We start from the raw sequence: 20,068 nt of genomic DNA on the forward strand, positions 1-20,068 counted from the left end.
CCATCTCTGCTTCTCTCTGTGTGTATATCACCTAAATACAGTTTACTTTCTGTTTTGCCTAGTATTATCCACGTCGCAGTACTATCGCAACTGGCGTCATCCTGGAGATTCATTTCAAGGGGATACGCCTTTCAAGCTCACTGGCTACCATTCGTAAATTGCAACATAGGTCATGAAGTAATTAATTGAGAACTTAATTATTGTTTAAATTCAATATGTGGCACAAGCATAATATAATAACATATATTACATTATATGTTATTATTAGCACAAGCATAATATAACAATATGCAGCATAGTTACAACAAGGTTGCGCTGTCGCATACAAGACGAGAACATACGGAGAGGCATTTAAAGCGATTATGCAGACAACTGTGTCACATGACAAACACTCAAGCAACGATGCTTTATAACCACGATAATATCACATATGCACATTGACAACAAAAATAATCACCTTAGAGACATTTTTTCCGTGCCTTAATAACTGCCAATAATGCTGCTGTCTTCCAGAAGATTGCCTAATGCTGTTGAAGCACACTAGTTACTCTGCTCTTGTTGGCCATGGCCCTCGTGCCTTTTTCCAATCAACAAACTTCTTCTTGGCCACGGCCTTAACAATTACTTCAAGCTGAGAGATCTGCGGCCTCATGTCGTTAACGATGACGCAGGTCGGCGTCTAGATGTGTCACGGTGCGGCCATTCTACAAAAGAAGCTTATATATACGCGTCTTCGTCAGCAAAGTTGCAATCCCACCGAACAATTCCAGAGCGGCCGATTCTTTGTTTTTTTCTTTCTTTCTTAAGGGTTGAACTGACCGAGACAATGTACTGTAACGTGACAGGACACAACAGACTCGAGCATCGCAAGCACTCACAGAATAAAACGCATCGTAGCTGCGTCTCGGTGCAAGTGGCACCACAGGCACGATGGCCCCTTCGATAGAGTTACTGGAGAGTTTTACATTAGGGGACGCAAGCGGCTCGCGTACGCAAGAACTAGGGGCGACGGCACTGCGCATGCGCAGATCCAGGCGCAGGGGTCTGCACATGCGCAGTACCGCGGCCCCTACTTCTTGCCTACGAAATCCGCTTGCGTACACCAATCCAAAACTCTCTATTCTGTAGAAGGCCCTCGACTGGCGAAAACGTACGCTAACGTTCAACGAGGCTGCACAGATTTGTCGGGTTTAGGTTGCGCGCTGCCAGGGCCGTGGGTCCGGATTGTTATAACCGGAGGCGTCGCTGCGCGGGGCAACTGTGTGTTTTGATAGGCGACTGGAAGTGCAAAAGGGAGGGTATAACCCGAAAGCTGTATTTCTTCTTCGGACGGCAATGAATGTCTGACGGAGCTTTGCTATCCCTCACAACCAAACACACACACGCACGCACGCAAACCGGCACGGCCAACAGCTGCAGCCTGAAGGTGCGGGCGGCCGTTTTAGCGGCGTCGGTGCGCCGCCTGCGAGACAAAACAACTTTAAAAAATGATATAAGAGATTGCACCCGCGAGGGCGCGGAGAATCCGCTGACGTCATCGGAACGAGGCCAGTCGGGTTCTTTCCTGCCGCCCGGTTTCTCGTAAAGAACGCGAACGGAGAACAAGGAACCGCGCTATCCGAGCGACCTCGAAGCTTCGGGGCTGCACTTGTTTATATTTATTATTATGATTCTTACTGAAACACAAGACGAGGGCACCCGCTGAACTTGGACATACGCGATAAAGTTATCGCAGGATAGGTTACGAGGTTGCCTTTTTTTTCTGGCAACGAAGATGCGTGCTGCTCTATATATATACAACGCGAAGGTCATTGTGTTGCGTACGGGTCGGCTGGGCGTCTCGGTGGGTGCGAGAGTCTTCTCCCGTACGTTAACCGGATGCATTGTTCACCAGCGCCGTGCTTTTCGTTAAGCTATCATTAGCCCCGAGAACGAACTACAGGGGCGCTGCGAGGGCCACTCGCGTGACGTCAGGGCAAGGACTCGCGCCTGTCGTCTGCTACAGTTCGGGCGGAGTCCGGGCGCTTTCGGCGGTGTTTTCGTTTGCGCGCCCTCGTTCTCTTTGCTTGTATACTTATGGCGGTCGTCTCAAATATATTTTTACGACGTCTTCAGTTGCGAAAATTTATTCAAAGAACTTATTTCTTAGATGACAATGCAGCTCTCGAAGGCAACGCTACAGTGCCAGCCGAACGAGCGCAGACCAGCCCATTGCGGGTTTTTCAATCGACAACCGCAAAAATATAGAAAATAAGAATCCAGTTATGATACCATGCCTGCCGCGGTGCAACAAGTATATCACAGACGCTGGCTATATATGACTTCCAAAACAGTTACAATCCGCTAAAACTGGTTTGCTCACGACGAGTAGTTCATGGTGTAATATCGAATTTTTGCGTTTCTTCACAGAAACGCTCGGCGGTAACACGAGGACTTAATACTGCAGTTAGATTCTACAAGTACAACTTGCTTCTTTCACTGCTTCTTAAAATTAGGCGGTTCTTCACGTGTTTATTTTAGGCGGCGGCAATTTGAAGTAAAGCTAATGAAGGCTTATGTCTATTTACAGAATACAAAATGGAATGTACCAATATGTATTCCCTTTTCTGTGCTACACGTTTAACTCACTTCAGAAATTTACTGGTGCTTGTTGCTTGAGGAATATACATGACGAATTTGTTTGGCGAACTGACGCAGGCTACTCGGCCAAAATTTTTTAGTGAAATATGCCTGTTGGACCGCATGCTGCAGCCAGAAAGAAGTCAGAGCATCAATCATTAGTAGTATGGGACATATTGAAGATATAATTCCCCTGTGGAGGGTCAAAAATCAAGTGAATATATATGCCAGTCTTGTGGTGTTTTCTTTATGAATGTTTGCGATTGGATTGCAGCAAACCTTATTTTGCCTGCAGTTGGGCGAGGTTCTCTTTTATGTACCGACGAAGGGAATAGCTCTCCGTTTGCACAATTAAACAACGCTGGATCGAGACATGGTGGGACAGAAAGTGCTTGAATTGTGCTTTTCTGGGCAATCTAAGCTGCGCTGTAGTAGCTCGAGAATATTTTAGCCATTCCAATTGGAGCTGTAAAAAAAATGCTTTATGGTTTCAATTCGAAATTGTAGTGAACTGATGGGCTTCACGAACAAAGCGTGCCTCGCCATACCGACAGTCGGTTGCTACCGTTGCGTGACGGGTGTGCCATATTGTCGGTAAAGGCTACTGAGGGCCACTATGAAACATTTCATCGCTTGCAATTGATTTGCTCTCGATCTTAACAACTAAACTTTTCTCTCAGGTGATTGCTACTATGGTATTTGTGAATTAACTATGTAAATACTCTACATGACGCGCCGTCGTGTTAGCAGCCACGAGCGATTCGTTTTTTGGAGGCCTGTTTAAGAGAGGGGTGAAACTAGCAGCAAACTTTTTCATAAAAAATGGGCGTCTAACTCTTTCTTTTACGTATCAATAAATGGCCATATTTGGCTAGAACAACTCACCAGAGTAACAAGAATCATGATGACAGCTTCGCTGGGCAATGTCTTTCTAACACGGATAACATGCTGATGCCAATTACCAAGATTTTTCTTTCATGTAAAATGCAATGTCTCTCATAGCTAAATTCTAAGGGAATGTTAAGTGTTTAGCCAAGCATCGTACACAACTTCGCGTATTGGATTTGCAGACATTATTTTTACGCAAGATGTATGGACAGCCACGGCGCATGTATGCATTGTAAAACCAGTAGCCCCGTTCAACGCTACATAGCTTGCGATATCCAAGCCCCAAATTTTATTGACTCACGTGCTTTAGGAGAACTGTGGTTCAGGCATGGCAGCAGAAAGAAGCCGACGTATCATTTAATAAGTGCGGCTCGAGCCACCCATACCCCAACCATACACGAAGGGAACGAGCGCGCGCGGCCGCCAAGCGAGACGGAGCGAGCGGCGTCCTGGCCGTGACGTCACACGCGAGAGGGCGCCACTCCTAATTCTCGCCGCTAATACGTAGATACCTTTGGACGATAGACCTTTCTTGAAGCCAGTGGCTCTGGTGGCGTGGAACAGCGCTCAAAGTGCTTTGCGAGAAACAAATCCGGCCTACACAGGGAAGAGCGGCCTCACCTCCGGAATGTGGAAATACACGGCATGCGCCTGCGCATTGTGGCGTGCTGTGATCAGAACACGTCTGCACGTCGCACGTGCATACTACAGCGTAGTCATTCGCTATCAGTGACATATATGGAACTGTACATTGTAAAACGGCTTACACCCTTATTTACACCTTTAGAGGCGTAAATTATTTTCCAGTGTAGTTATAGTGAACTTACAGTACAGTGAACTATAGTTATAGTGTACTACTGTAGTTCACTATTACAGTGAAATATAACTATGCAATGGACTCAGGATAAACAACACTCGCTTAAACGGGAATGCCGGATAAAGGGGAAAATAGTATCAAATTTGTTTGGTCGCCCATAATGATAATAAACTTGGAGTAGAACGCAACCCACATTTTCCTGAACTTCAGTTAAAAGGTACTCTGAGCAGAACTGCCACCTACGTCATCGGCGTGCGCGGAACAGGAAAAGTTCGAAACTTTGTCAAACAGGGACGCTATAAATAGCGAAGAAAATTTATTACAACGGGCGATTGTGAGAAAGTTAAGGCAAACCAAACATGTCGAAACTGCAACTGTGTCTGTATCGTGAGAACTTAGTTGTGCAAGTGAAAATTCCTGAGAAATTAAGAAGAGAGAACTAGGGAGTACACGTTGAATCGTGCAGTCCCGCTGACACTATACACTGCTTCGCTCACACCGTCACGAATAAAAGACTAAGATGATGCCTTCGATAGCTGCTCTGAGGGGAGAGTTGAAAAATATAATCGGTGAAATTCATGGTGAAGACTATGATTCTGTTGAAGAAGACATAGATGTCGGTGTAACAGTGCGCGTTGCGTTTTGGGGCCACACGGCGGGAGCAGCAGCTGAGAGTCTGCAGCGCTGTTTCTAACGCAAGGAGACTGCTGAACCTTTGGTGATCCTTCCGCGCATGAATACAATCCTTATGCGAGAGAAGCAGCAAAACGTTAGAAGAATAGTGCATGCAGTTTTGTCTCAATGTCGCTAAAAATACAGGGACGGCCAGAAACGACACCACACGGCGCTAATGAAACTGTGTCGTCTCTATGTCTGCCCCTGTCTTTTTAGCGCTGTCGGGTTTCTCAGTATATATGCTACACCAAGCAGCCCTAATCAGTGTTTTGGGAATAATTTCGCGCACAGACACCAATCTTACGCAAAGGAATCTACAAAGTTAAAAGCAGAGCGCAGTAAAGGTTTTTCTTTTTTTTTTTCTAGGAAGTAATATCAGAATAACTGGAAGTCGCTTTTCTAATAAAGCGATTGTTGGCGATTTTTGTATTCTCCGCTTAAATGAAACACATTCGAATAAACGAAACGCAAGTTTCTGTCCCATCCAGTTCGGTTTAAGCGATGTCACCGTTCAATATCATCGTCATCCGCACTCCCTCCCTCCGTTCCTCACTCCCTCCTCTCTCTCATTCCCCTTCACCATTTCCCCTAAATAGAGTCAGGCCAGAAGCAATTAATCTCCTAGGGCCGACGTCCCTGCTTTCTCTTTCCCAATAAAAATGTTCTCCGTGTTATCAGTGTTGATTGTTATCTGTATTATACCTGCACTGCTTATATCCGTCACTTGCCGGATGCGCTCGCCGTTTCTTGCTGCTTCGCGAGCGCAACTGAATGTCTCGGCGGTGTGTTTCAACGCGAAATCCGCGACCGCCAGATCGTTCTGTAATGTCCGTTTGGTATTATGCAAATTATGAGAACGTCCGAGATAACGGCTCGGAACTGCCAGACACGTGGCTCCGCAGTAAAATTGATATATAAACGAAATATGAAGGCATATTTATTTGTCAACCTCCTTTCCATATATTATTCAGTGGTACGAAAGAGCAGTTCAATTTGTAAGGCGTGCGGGGACAAGCTATTTTCGCATAAACAGCCAGGAGATAAGCACGGCAGTGGAATAGTAGAGGTGTTAACTTGTGCAAACGTCACTGAATGGACCAGTTCCTGAATGCCGATTCCTGTCCAAGCTCACCTCTTTCCAGTTTTTCCTTCATTTGCTTACCTTTCTTTTTCTTGCGGCAGTCTCTTTTGTAATCCAGTGACTAGAAAGCCAGAATGCACGTACGCGTACTTGTCCTTCTAAGCTGTCAATCAACTTCCGACGCGATTGCTGGGCGGACGAGCGGACGGAAGTGGAAAAGAGGTACGCAGAAATTCTACAACACCAACGGCGAAACAAAACTAGTGGGAAGTGCCACTGCAAGTCACAATCTGTTTTTTTTTTTTTTCAGCGAAAAGCAACAACAAACATACCAGGCATTGCGACGAAACGCTCGATCGTCCGCTCTTTGCAAAAGAGCAGGTTTAAAAGCGCAGCACGAGAGGGAGAAATAACCACAAGAGACGACGCGCCGGCTAACTACCCAAACGCTTTATTTCCGGAAGGCTGAGATAAAGACACGCGACACAACTGAGGAAAAAAAAGGGACAACGTGACAGATAATCTATTTCTTTCGGCAACAGTAGCGTGGACAGGGAACTGACACGCGTGTCTGCAAGTGTTAATTCTGCGTTGGGCCGCTAAAAAAAGAAAAAAAAAGAAAAGAAAATAAAAACTGCCTTTTACCGAGACGCGCATGTATATACCAAGAAGCCCACTCGAGCATGGCGTTCGCGCGTGTTTTGCATTTTGCACGTGCAGAGCAGCTGGCGTCGCAGAACCTGAGCGGACTGAACAGCTCGTACATCAAGAAGATCGTGGCGCAGCTGGCGGACGCGCGCAGCAAGAATCTCATGGACGAGCACGGCCAGGACACGCACACCAACTGGAACTTCTACAACTCCTTCTTCTTCGCCATCACCGTCGTCACGACCATCGGTAAGGCGAGCGGCGATCTTTTTTTTCTTCCTTTCTCTTCAAAAATATATATATAGACTGTAATGGCGACACTGTAGCATGTAACGTGTAACACTACAACCTGAGCAACACGTAGCCGACGAGTCGCGGGCTCAAGTGATCGCTCTCACAAAGATGACCGACACTACAGTGAAAGCTTGTTAATTCGAACTTCAATAATTCGAATTTATGGATAATTCGAACTGTACGATTTGGTCCGGCCAAGCTCCATAGAAGTCTATGTATAAAAAAGTCCGTTAATTCGAACGCGAGAAGGTTCCCTCACGGATAATTCGAACTACGCTCGCCTGGCACACGGCCAGAGAAGCGCGCCTACTGCCTACACACAAGGCTGTATTGCCTCCGAAACGGAGAGAACGGCGAGAGAAGGCGAAATCGGACAAAAATCTAACCGGCGCGGGGTCAGCCAGAAGGCAGCGGCGGCTGCCGCCTCTCCGTTCTACGTAACCTCGGAGACTTCTTGCCCGTTGCGAATCTCGGAGGCTTTGCAAATCTTGTACAGCTGCTAATGTTGTGCGGAGATGGAACGGCAAGCTTCAAAAAACAGCGAATCAAGTACGTCGCAGCTGCGCTTGCAATCAAGAACCAACGAATCAGGGCCTTTGCCACCTTCACATGTTCAGCGTCTTTGTCTCGGCAGTCTTCATCGGTTGTGCACCTCTGTTTTCAGCTTAGGAGGTATCGGCCATCGCGATTCATTGGGATGGTGTTAAGCCTCGGCTAACGTTCGTTTCGGTGGACATCGGTGGTGCGGCACAGTCGGACCCAGAGCTTCGACTTGAAGATGGCGTGTGCCCGTGGCACACGCCATCACTTTCTGACACGCCAAATTTCTGACATGCCCTACTGCTTCGAAATCGCAGTGTACTGTTGCCCTCCTTCGCTTTCGCTAGTTCGAACTTTCGTTAATTCGAACTGAAGCGGCTTCCCCTTGCGTTTCGAATTAACGAGCTTTTACTGTATACGAGTCTGTTTGTTGTACAAGTGTAACAGTGACTTCGCCATCCTCTGCTGCATAATGGCGGTTGCAAATTTTTGCAACCGCCATCCCAGATGCATAATCATGGGTATGGGCAGAATCAGACATGGGGATGCCTGGCAGCATTTGTATAACTTCTTGTGTATTCTTTCATCAGTGCTCTTTTGTAAAAAGTGTTCACTTGTATTTTTGTGTATTTTCCTTTCATCTGTGCTCTTTACAAGTGTTCACTTGTGTTTATCGCTGTATATCCCAATGCATTTTCTGTACATTTCCTTAACCCACTCCTGCTATAGCGCAAATTGCGCTGCAGTATGTATAAATAAATAAATAAATAAATAAATAAATAAATAAATAAATAAATAAATAAATAAATAAATAAATAAATAAATAATGCGGGGATTCCGAAACAGTCAGGTTGCGCGATGTAGGCAGCATGCATATACACGTAGCGTATAGGTGCACGAGTCCGGTATAGGAGTGAGAACCTTTGCGCATCCTGAGACGCGGAAATGTTGACGCCAGGCCGAGATGTTGAGGGCACGGAGCTCGCTTTGTCCCTTTCCGGAGTTCGAGCAATCGGCGGAGGGTTGCGCAAAGATATGTTGCGCCATTCTGTCGGTGAAGGCTCACACCTGTGAATAAAAACAGGAACAGCGCAACACGGGACAGCGCTCTGTCCTGTGCTCTTTACTCGCTCGTCCTGTGTTGCGCTGTTCCCGTTTTTATTCCTAAGATGAACCAACCAGCTCCATTGAACACACTGTTGACACCTGCGGGCGCGCTTCCAGCGTGAGTCTATAGGAGCCGGGTGCAGCACACGGTCGAGAACTTCGGAGCCCAGAGAACCCTGTTTACAGCCGCTACCTGCGACGGATACGTGAGCGATGATGTGTTTGGGGAGGAGTTGGCGCAGTGTGGTAGAGCGATGCGTCTTCGGTTGCGTTCGCGTCAACAAGGCGTCAGGTGACGCAAGTTGTTTTTCGGCAGTCTTAGCAAAGAGTCGCCTTCAAGTGCGTGTGATCGTGTTCCGTGCCTCGACGCTGAACTCTTCTGCAGTTACCCGGAGTTATAGGGACTCTGCGCTGAAACTGGGCCGGCCCCCAGTTCCGTCAGAGCTTTCCTCAAGGTCGCTTCTCTACAGTCTCATGCTTATGCATTTATATTTATTCATAAGTTTACATGAGCGAAAACGTCGCAGATGATCAATAAGACACGTATTATGGGCTCTCAAATGTAAAGGAAATAAATGCAGCAGAGTGTTGAGGAAGCAAAAGTGAGACCGGAGTTCTCAAACGCAGCAAAAAAGAACCAAGAAAAAAAAACGTATGCAGATCCAACGAACATGTTGGAATGTATGTGAAGCGAAGGTTCAATAAAGCGGTTCATTAGATGCCTTTCAACTATAGCGGCAACGCGTAGTATTTTATTTGATCTCGAGCTATGCAGCAAATAATCGGGCACGCCCACAGTGGCATATGCCGAATGGCTAAATCAAAAATAATTTAAAGAACTTGTGAAATGTAATTAACCAATCTCTTACGAGTTCGCTGTGCTTTATAGATATCTGTGAGGCGAAATCATATTTTCATGTCTGATGTAGGATTTGTACGTAGTGGGACATGCCCATTCTGGAAGAGAATGGCCATTTCATTAACATATCGATGCGCTTTATATATATACACACACACGCCGAGATAACGACTAGGAAAGAACAGTTCGACCATGGTCAACACGCTTTCTGATAATTAGGAACAATCGTGTGTCGTTGGCCAAGCTTCAATATTACTCAGACCTGTGTATTGCATAACATGTTTCGTTTCCAAAAGATAAAGCGCCAACAGCGACAACGCACTAAAAAAGAACAAAAAGAGTGGGCTGTCTCTGTTGGCGCTCCATCTTTTGAAAGCTTTGAACCAACTATAGCCCCACAACGTGTTCAACTTGTTTCGTGTTCGCGACCGCTTTCTTTGTTGACCGTCCTTCAAACTTTTGTTTGTCCCCGTGAACGTTTTTTATTTGTGGACACGCCCTTCAAACTGCTGTTTGTGCACGGGCAATATGGGCACCTTGTAGTATGCTCATTTCTGTTAGACGCTTTTGAGAACTTTTAGCTTTTGTGTCTCTCCTCACGTCACTATCGCGAATTGCTGACGTCTCGTTATATGTTCTGTCAAGCCTATTAAACTTCTCTTCCCGAACCGACAGCACCCAGCAGCCAGGCAGCTAGCCACGCCATACCCGGGAAAGTAGGCAAAGAAAGTTTCGCTTTACGAACGAATACGGACACATCGTATCCACTCAAAGGAAACAACAGCGCAGTGTATGTCGTCTCTCGCGGTCCTTGTCCTTCGCGCTGTACGTCGCTTTTATCATGAATTGCCAACTAGCCCAAGCAACCACCTTAGTACAGACAACAATTTTACCACGAGGTCAACGAACTTGACCGAATCAGCAGTCGGCTGTGGTTGCAGCAACAATTACTGCGTCGTCCTCGTCGTCACAGTCAGACTCACTATGCAGGCTGACGCGGCATATGCTAATAATGCGCGACGCCGACCCCGCTTCGCGACACGTGTGCGGTTCGCACGTCAGCCATGTTGCAGCGCCGTGAGCCTTGCGGCGTGCAGCCACTTCTGAACTGAATGTCAAAACGGCATTGAATTTTCGAACCACGAACGTTTCATAAAAAAGCAGCAATGCGAAATAAGCTATTCTGAAAAAAGAAAAAAAAAACAAATAAAATAAAAGAAGATTTAGACGTGGACACGATTTTAAAGACAACTTATAAGCAGTCAACATCACTGTTTGAAAATCAGACTTTGTTGCCGAATCTTCGAGCAGCTACTTGAATTTATTGCGTACGAAAGTTACTATAGTCGCAGCTTTGTTAGCGAGCGAGTGCGTTCCTTTGCGGCACGCTTCTCGGAAAAACTCGCTCGCTTCGCATCGTGCAAAATTTCGAGCACGGCTGCTCGCCCTTACCTCCGCCTAACAGCAGACAGACACAGCGACGTCGATGAGCCCGCACGTACCCCAGCTGGAACGGCGTCAACTTCGTCTCCGCCCTTTCGCAACAGCGCATCCCAACGACAGGTGTGTCGAAAGTGCTCTCGGGGCCGCTTGCGTATTGCAGCGTCCGCGCCGAGTATGACACAGAGGTTCCCGCTCCACTTTTGAAGGGTGCCGAATCAGCGCGCTCCGTTGTCTGCAAAGCTCCGGTCCGTTCCAACAATCTTCTCGCGTGGTTCACGGAACACGAAGTTCTCGTATATATGACCGGTGACAGAGCATTCGCTGTATACGTATTTAGTCACGCTCTCACGGCGCTTATATGGGACGTGATTGTGGTGCCGAGAGAGAGAGAGAGAGAGAGATTCGGCTTGATTTTCACGAGCAGCTCTTTCTCCGAACCGTCGTCTCAGGTATCACGTTGTGATGTCGCGCTTCTAGGTTGCTACATTTCCGGTACTTGCCCAGGCCGTCACCAGCGGTCGCACAGACCGGTGCACCTCAGCAAAGGTAGCAGCTCTTTCGAACTTTCAGCACACGAAGCCACGGCCCCACAGCATATTACCTTCCGTGAAAGACCTGTCGTCTAACTGATCTAAAGCTGTGTGAATGGCAAGCCTGTCGTCTTATACAGGGTGTCCCGGCTAACTTTAGCCAGAGTTTAAAAACATGCGAATGCCACGTAGCTGGACAGAACCAAGGTAATGTTGTTTGCCGTCGCTTGCAGACACTCAGATTATCTCTCTTCTTTTTAAATTCCGCATAGCTGCACAATTAGCCTTCATTAATTAACCAACTTCTCAAATACTACAATTAGATGAAAGGTGTCAATGAGAAAATTGCAGAGTGACATGAACAACTGCCGATACAGCCTTCTGTTGTTCAATACGTGCTACAGAAAAGTGTTTTTCCGAGTGTGAAAGAAGCTTGCGAATGCACGCAAAATTGTCGCGCTGCTGGCCGCTCGAGGCACTGATTGCGTCTGTTATAGGGCTTTTGAATGTGAGCCATTGTCGCCCTTTCCACGGGCGTCTGTTGTGTTCCTGTGGGCCGATGAAATGGGTCTTCATAATTTGCCCTTTTACTTGTCGCCCTTTCCACGGGCGTGTGTTGTGTTCCTGTGGGCCGATGAAATGGGTCTTCGTAATTTGCCCTTTTACTTGTCGCCCTTTCCACGGGCGTCTATTGTGTTCGTGCGGACCGATGAAATGGGTCTTCATAATTTGCCATTTTACTAAGTGCACAGCAAACGTTTGCGGTTGGTTTATAGTGTTTGTCCTCTGTTGTCCTCTGGCTGTGGCGTTCGGCTGTTGTAAGAGCGAGGTTGCGGGTTCAATTCCTAGCCCATGCTATCGTCGCCCGAGGGCTGAATTTAAGCACACTCGTGTGTCGAGCATCGGGTGCGCGTTGATGAAACTCCCAGGCCGGCAAAATTAGTCGGTGGCCCACGGCGCCTTTCGTAGCCCCTCTACGTCATCGGTACTCGAAACCATATTAGTTCATTTAGCTCTTGCGAAGTGGCACTTCGGACACCTCTGTTGTTTTGCTAGCGTTCAACTCGTGCACCTTATCAGGGTGTTTATTCCTATGTCTGGCGCATTGGCGTATGGAAATATACGGGCGCCGTATAACAACGCGCGCCCTCTTCGAGAACTACGCATCGTGCGTATGTACCGTACGTTGGACGAATCACTATAACATACACTGTAGCATTGCATCGTCACCTCATTTCCCACCTCTTCCTTTCACTATGTCTCTCTCTAACCTTTTCCCCTACTTGTGGAGTAGCAGTCCAGAGACAGGCTTGTCCGACCCACTTCTCGTATGCCATTAAACATTTACCTCTATAATGAAACGATATTTTGCAACCGGTGTTACGATGCCCCTCCACTTGTCCCTATTGGCGCTTTCTAGAGCGATTAACCTCTGTTTTACCGTTGCATAAGGAAATTAGGACCAGCCGAGGTTTTTGACAAAAGAAAGGTGTCGGTGGTTTAAAGAAAACACAAAAAATTCGTTTGTTATCCTATACACTGCGGCACGGGGTGGAAAACTTAAAAACGAATACAGGGACACAGAGGCAGAACACAGGCAGACGATGACATCCGTTCACAGCGCAGGACCACATTTTTCTGGTAAGCTTCACCTGTTCCTGTGTATATATAGTGTCCCTCCCACACGCACTCAGTGCTTACTCTCTCCCTTTGTTCCTCTTTCTATTCCCCTTTGTCTCTCCCCCAGTGTAGGGTAGCAAACAGGGTGCTCGTCTGTTTGACCTCCCTGCCTTCCTGTCCTTGCTTTCTCTCCCTCTTCATCCTAATGTCCTATAGCGCAGCATACAGCTGGCAAGAACACGTTGATTCAGCGTTTAAATGGACGTGAGGCGCGAACATGCAAAAGGATGCACGAGTTTACACGTCACATGAGGTGAAAGCAAACACAATGGTACGCATCGTCATTAGGCTTGGTAGCGTTTAATTAGCCACTTCATTAAAGATTCGCTTCACAACATGCGCGTTGCATCCGTATATTTCTCTTTGTTGCCCCCCCCTCCCCCCCCCCCTTTTTTAGTACGTATCTGTTCGCGTCGATTCGGCAGCATTTCCCCAAAGGCAAAAAACCCTGCGTTATCTCTGTGCACATCTTCGTTTAACTTTCCTGTACAGAGTTATCCCTTTGGCCCCCCACGCGGGCGTTTGTTTCCCTTTCTCGTATATTTTAAACAATGCATCATTCTTTTACGATGGATTTTAATCTTCACAGTCTTCGTCATTAGTCATCGCCATAATTTTATAGCACGTAGATTTTACGCACATTACGGCGACTATTTTTAGGCCGCTTTACAGCCAAGTCACATCTTCCATAATACATCGTTACCACAACCATTTGTCATGGCGCTCTTTGGCCAAACCTGGCCCTTGCGCCACAAAACACCACACATCATCATCATCATCCCATTCTCGTATACACTCGAACGAATCCCGACGTGCCCCGCGGATGTACATGCTCTCCCGTGCCCAGGCTACGGCCACCTGGCCCCGTCGACGGCGTGGGGCCGCGTGTTCTGCGTGCTGTACGCCGTGGTGGGCGTGCCCATGACGGGCATCCTGCTGGCCGGCATCGGGGACCACTTCGCGCGCGGCATGGTGCGCGGTCTGAAGCGCGCCCGGGGCCACCGGGCGCCCCGGCTGGCGCTCGCCGCCAACCTCTGCACATTCCTGCTGCCCTGGCTGCTCGTCTTCCTGCTGCTGCCGGCCGCCGTGTTCATGTTCACCGAGGACTGGTCCTACCTCGAGGGGCTCTACTACTGCTTCATCACGCTCGCCACCATCGGGTTCGGCGACTACGTGGCCGGTGCGTGTACTGCTCCTGCTCCTGTTCCTCCCGCGTATATAGTGCACGCACACACACACGGGACGCTACGTGTTCGTGCCGTGCTATTTGGAAGTTCGAACGGGCAATTCGCGAGCGAACGAAAAGTTAAAAAGGTCGCCTCTGATTTCCTGGTGCGCTTACAACAGGCACTTGAAGCTGCCGGTGAACATGCATCACGGTGATGATGATGATTTGGCCGATGCCCTTTGATGCGGGCGATTACGCAAGGGGATCGGGTCAAAATAGGAACGAAAAGAAGGAAAGGAAACGTCGCAGTGCTCTCAAAGAGTGCCTATCGCCCTGTCAACTGATCTGTTAACTCTGATGGTGTCGACTTGTCCCGCCAGCACTGTTCCAGACGTCCTCGTGCAAGTAGGGATCTTATTCCAGCTTCTATCGAAAAATGCCCGCACGTCCCATTTCTAGTGGGTACACCACATAGGTATATCCCATACAAAAACCCGCCTATTGCCATGCATCATACGGGATTGCTAGATATGACGTTACGTGCATGTGAGTTTCTTCAGTAAAGATATGACTTGCCGGCAGTAAAGCGACGGCACTAACCTGTCATATTTGCCTACGACCGAATATAAAATGTCAGCAATGGCAGACACACAGACATATTCCGCAATCAATCACGTCAAGGGCGCCGAGGGTCAGTTGTGCTTCCATCGCAGCGACTGGGATTCGAACTGTGGCGCCAGAGTCCAGACAGTTTGTTTGTTTGTACTAATTTTACATGCCATCTGCTGTTGTTGTATTCGTCGTTCACACGTAAGAAACAGACGCTTACCGCCAAAAAGAATGAGTCACATGCAGCTGCCGCAACCAATAACGTTCTTTTTCTTTGTTTTGCGCTCAGCTATACGCTAGAGAACAGATTATGAAAGAATCTGCTAGCGCACAGAGTTCGCGAGGCGGCGCACTCGATACTGGATTGCTCATTTCGAAACGGTCTTCTTTTTCTCGGAACCGAAGCACCATTTATCCTCCTCAGCTCCGCGCAGACGTCCTGCGTGGCTTCAGTGTTGACTCGTCTGAAGTGATCACCGCCGGGTCTGCCTCGGCTACCGCTAATAGAAGTGGAAGAGACGAGTTCCTCGGGGCAACCCCCCCAAAGCCCACTGTCGCTTTCCCGTAAACACGACCGTGACGAGCACCGACGAGGTCGAGAGTCCGGCAGTGGGGGTGACTTCAACCGCGACCGTCGGCGGCAGTCACCGATTGATGTCCCCTGGACGGCTGTCCAACAAAACAACACGCACGTCTTACACGAGCGAAGCACTCATGGCAGTGCATGCCGGCTGTGTCCGGTTTCAGGCTGTGGGACGAAGGGGGGGGGGGGGGGGGGTGGCGCGTGGGATGAGTGCATGCACACATGCTCGGCGGAGACGGGGTCCCGGTCGCTGGCGAAGTGCGTCCCTGGCTCAATTCCAGAGGGTCCAGAATAGGCCCGCCGCTCTCGATTACGTGTCCCTGTAGTGCTCGCAAGGAGGAGGCGGAGGAGAAGGCCCCCATTGGCAACACGAACGGGGCGGTCCCTTTGAGGCGCGGGCCGTGTCCGTGCGCGCGTCCATTTCTGTGAGCGCGTCTGTGAGACAGTATCCGAACAAAGTAGACTCGCGCGCCGGCTCGCTTCTGGCAAGACCTCGGCGCCATGAGAGATCTTTGCTGCTATATGCCTATAGTCCTTGCTGCCTTGTCGCTTTTAGACCAACGCCTCTCTTAGGTTCGTAAACGGCGTGTATCGAAGAGTACGTGTGCATGCGTGGGACCAGGCGAAGAGAGTAGAATGAAGTGCTCCAGACTTCTTTTCTTTTCTTCTTTTCTTTTTTGAACGCACGGTTTGCCATACTGAATATTATAATTAAATAAATGCACGCAGGTCTTTCTTCATGAAGAAGTTTCTCACTTGTCCGAGTGCACGGGGTTAATATCCGTATATTCCGTACGAGCCGACTCTTCTTTAATTTAGATATACATATTGGCGTGGGAAGGGTCTTTGCATGCATTGGGAACTGTGACTGACAAACATTGTTCCCTCGGGTGTATTTATTGCAGCCGATAAGCCCAGCGCGCCTCTTGTCTTAATGCAAGCTCTCTTCACCGTCAGTACATAGGCCGCGTGCGACTGTGTTTGTGAATGGCCTGGCTTTCCGGTTGATGGTCTCGCGTACTTACACAAGTGTGGCTCCCTCCAGTAATCACGGACGGCGCGGACCTGCGCGCTGTGGTATTTGTGATGGGCACTTTTGCCACGGTCTCTTGTATAGGCCACTAATTGTCAGCGCCGAAAACACGTGTGAATAAGAGCACTTCATAAGAAGCTGAAGCTTAGCCATCGGTGTGCGAGACCATTTCACTGCACAAGACTTCACAAAATTTGAAAAGCCTTATCCTCCGACACGCGCTCCCCATATTTGTCGCTGCCTTGTCATAAACGACGTCTGCCAACATCAGTCTCGTCCCCGCCAAGTCAACATATATTTCACATTTTCTTACATCTGGTGCATGAGCGGCAAGACAGATGGTCGCTCCCGCCTTCGTACTGCGTCCGACAGAGCAAGACGGGAGTCTGTTCGAGAATAGACAACCGCTGTCCATCGGTACAGGAGATCGCCACATCTGCTGACTCCCTGCTACACCAGCAGGCGTGTGCCGAACGCGTGCCAAGAACAACCACTTCGCGACTGTGCAAACACGGAGCAAGTTTTGCCAACGAGCGCTTGCGCAAGATTTGCCCGTCATTGTCTCCCCATAAGGTGTCTACATGAGAACGCAACGCGGTTTCATTGCGTGCGCCCTTCTTGCGAGCGTTTTTTTACTTCGTGTAGCTTTGCCTTCGCCATGCGAGGTAGAGCATGTCGCGTGGCATGGTATGGCGACGTTGGTACATAGCATGTAATGCGCTGCGAAAGCAGGTCTACGTGCTATATATGTACTTCAGGTATACGAGCAACTGCGTTTATGAAAGAACAGAATGCGAGCTCTCAGCAGAGTCGTCGACCTCAATATGGCGATATCTTACTCGTTTTTTTTTCCCCCGTCTTCCGTCCTCTTGCTGTTCATTGTGGGATTCCTCCGTCTTCCCTTTCTGTGTCCTGCCTCCCCTCTCCCCTCTAGTGCAGGCCGGCAACCTGTCGTCTCTTTTTTTTTTTTTGCCAGAAGTAGTAGTCATAATACTTCATTTTATTTCATTTATTAGTACCCTCGATGCCAGAAGGCGTTACAAAGAGGAGTGGCAAAACTCACAAGTACGCTGTGGTAAGAGAAAATCCCTGGTTATATACAATCTTATAGCTCATGATTCTCGAAAGCCAGCAGTGGATTGCACGGAAGTGATCGAGTGATCCGGCAAGGCGAATGCCACTTCTCCGAAGTTCGTGAAAACAAGTGAGAGCATACGTCCGTTGTGGGACACGTGGCTAACACAGAGGCCTGCGACCATGATCGATGCGCGAAGACACCTATAAGTGGGCGGGAAAATTAGATTGACACGGAGCTGTGGGATATCATAAATTTTGCGGAACGTAGAAAGCCTCAAACGTTTGCGGTGCGATACGCAAGTGAGTGGATGTTCAAAGGGCACTTTTCATGGATGTGTTGCCATTTATGCGGTTACAGTTGTCAGTAACATGAGAGACAGTAAGAGAGCGTAATTATCAGAGCGCTCAATTAAGGATGAACGAATGTCTCGGCCCGAGGTACGCAACTAAATATGAAGCCAGACGCTCTATAGATCTGCTGGGGGAATGGAAGAGGCTTGTCCCCGGCCTAATGCAGGGCGCGTTGCCTTTATACGTCAGTGTTCGTGAACGATGTACGATATGTCGAGTCTCTAGACGGCTTCTACCGCGTCACAGTTCCAAGCCACGTAGCCCATGTATTTCACGCGCCACGGTAGCTTATTAGTGGCTAGTGGGTTTGCGCTGCTCAGGTCGTGGTCGCGGATTCGACGGCCGCCATGGCGGCTGCATGTCGATGCAGGCGAAATGCAAAAAAAAAAAAAAATAGTGCGCGTTAATTAACCCCAGATAGTAAAGAAGTTCGGCAGCATGTTACCCCCCTAGTACCACTTGAAGGCGAATGCTTGCTGCACACTTGGTAGCGCATTAAGTTATACGATCGGAGGGGTCAGAACTCTTGGAAGACACGACGAGCCGCACGCGTGAAGTACATACAGCTGTGGCAAGCCGTTGTCTGCGAGCTTCGGCTCTCCCCTCTACGGTTGCCGCCTCGCATCGTCGCGTCCCTGCTTTCGCAGTTCGGCCTCTTAATTCGGCTCGTTTTCGACGCTGAGCAGTGGCTTCGCACGCTTGTATAGAGGGGTCAGACTCGCGCCAGCGAATGATTGAATGAACAAAACTCGGCGTTTGTCTTCCTCTCAACAGGGGAAAACAGCACTCGCCGTCCAATGCCTTGATCATGCCGCTTCGCACGTCGCACCATCGTTTCTCGCTTGGCGAGCATTCTCGGCCGTAGCGTATTTCGAATATGAAATGCTTTATTGATGGTTCGGATGCTTGTTTTGAGCTTGTTCTTTATTGAAACGTATGCTCTTCTGTGTGTTGTATGGATGATTTCAATGAATGTATGCACTGTTCCCTTCACCTTGCTGGGTGCTTGTAGCCTCTGCCTTAAGAGGGTATGAGCCATCGTAATTTTTTTTTTCTGCTTGCTTACGGGGGGGGGGGGGGGCAGGGGGGAGGGGTGATATGAACTATTGCTGATAATGATATCTTTGTACCACTCGACTAAGCGCCGCGTTTTTTAGATGTGAGCCCCTTCAACGAGCCACCTAAGGCTTTCGTCTTAAAAATTATTCCGGAGTACCCCGCTGCGGCGTGCCTCATAATCAGATGGCGGTTCTGGCATGTGAACACCTTAGGATTAAACTTCTGTTCTTTCTTATACATTCCCGAGTGTAGGGTAGCCAGCAGGGCTCAGTCCTGGTTAACCTCCCTACCTTTCCTTTATCATTTGCTCTCTCTCTCTCTCCCCGATGGACAGACACTGGCTGCTCTGCTTCGCTTGCCCATCTTGACAGCCAGCAGTTGCCATGGCAACTTGTTCCGAGTTGCCGGTGGGACTGTTCATCATAGCTTTCGGTTCATATACGTCTTACTTTGTTTCTCATAAAGCGCACGGATGCACGCAGGCATGCGAAAATGCCCGGCGTTCATGTGCTCCTATATTACCTGTCCCCTCCGTCCTCATCGTGCGAAGATTCCAACTAAAGCACGGAAACCATGGGAGAAGACGAAAATAATCGGAAACAGATGGCGCGCACCGATTCTTGGACGCACAGCGTGTTCTCGATTATGTCCGCACCTCAGTTAGACGTGCTCATTCGGCTCTCTGTCGGTTCCTCCTCCAGCTGGCCGCACTGCGTCACACTGCAACGGCGTCGTCGCACTATGTTCAGAGTCAACCGGAACACGCTCTAAAAGGCCCCCCCGAGAGGCGCGTCTTTTCTGGCTGGCGCAGAGCAATGCAGTAGGGTTACTCAGCACCCCTTTTGACAGTGTATGCCGCAAACACTAACGCGCTCAATATTTCTTCCTTATTTTTTTTCTCTCTTACACTTGGCTTCCTTCAACTAGACGTCACCGCCGGCGTCCTTGACTGTCGTCGGCTGGGAGGCAAATTTATGGGCGCGCTAGATATATACCTTTCCCGAACG

The 20,068-nt window shown here is 48.7% G+C and overlaps 1 protein-coding gene across 1 annotated transcript in view; it reads left to right on the forward strand.

Moving 5' to 3' along the window:
* The window catches only part of LOC139047707 (open rectifier potassium channel protein 1-like), a 127,531-nt gene that overhangs the window by 74,857 nt on the left and 32,606 nt on the right, over positions 1–20,068 (forward strand). Inside the window, exons 3-4 of the mRNA XM_070521658.1 lie at positions 6,801–6,977; positions 14,029–14,361. Of these exons, the coding sequence (XP_070377759.1) occupies positions 6,801–6,977; positions 14,029–14,361 (510 nt within the window). The remainder of the gene's footprint in view (positions 1–6,800; positions 6,978–14,028; positions 14,362–20,068) is intronic.

The sequence above is a fragment of the Dermacentor albipictus genome, chromosome 7 (assembly GCF_038994185.2).
Source record: "Dermacentor albipictus isolate Rhodes 1998 colony chromosome 7, USDA_Dalb.pri_finalv2, whole genome shotgun sequence".
NCBI lineage: Eukaryota > Metazoa > Arthropoda > Arachnida > Ixodida > Ixodidae > Dermacentor > Dermacentor albipictus.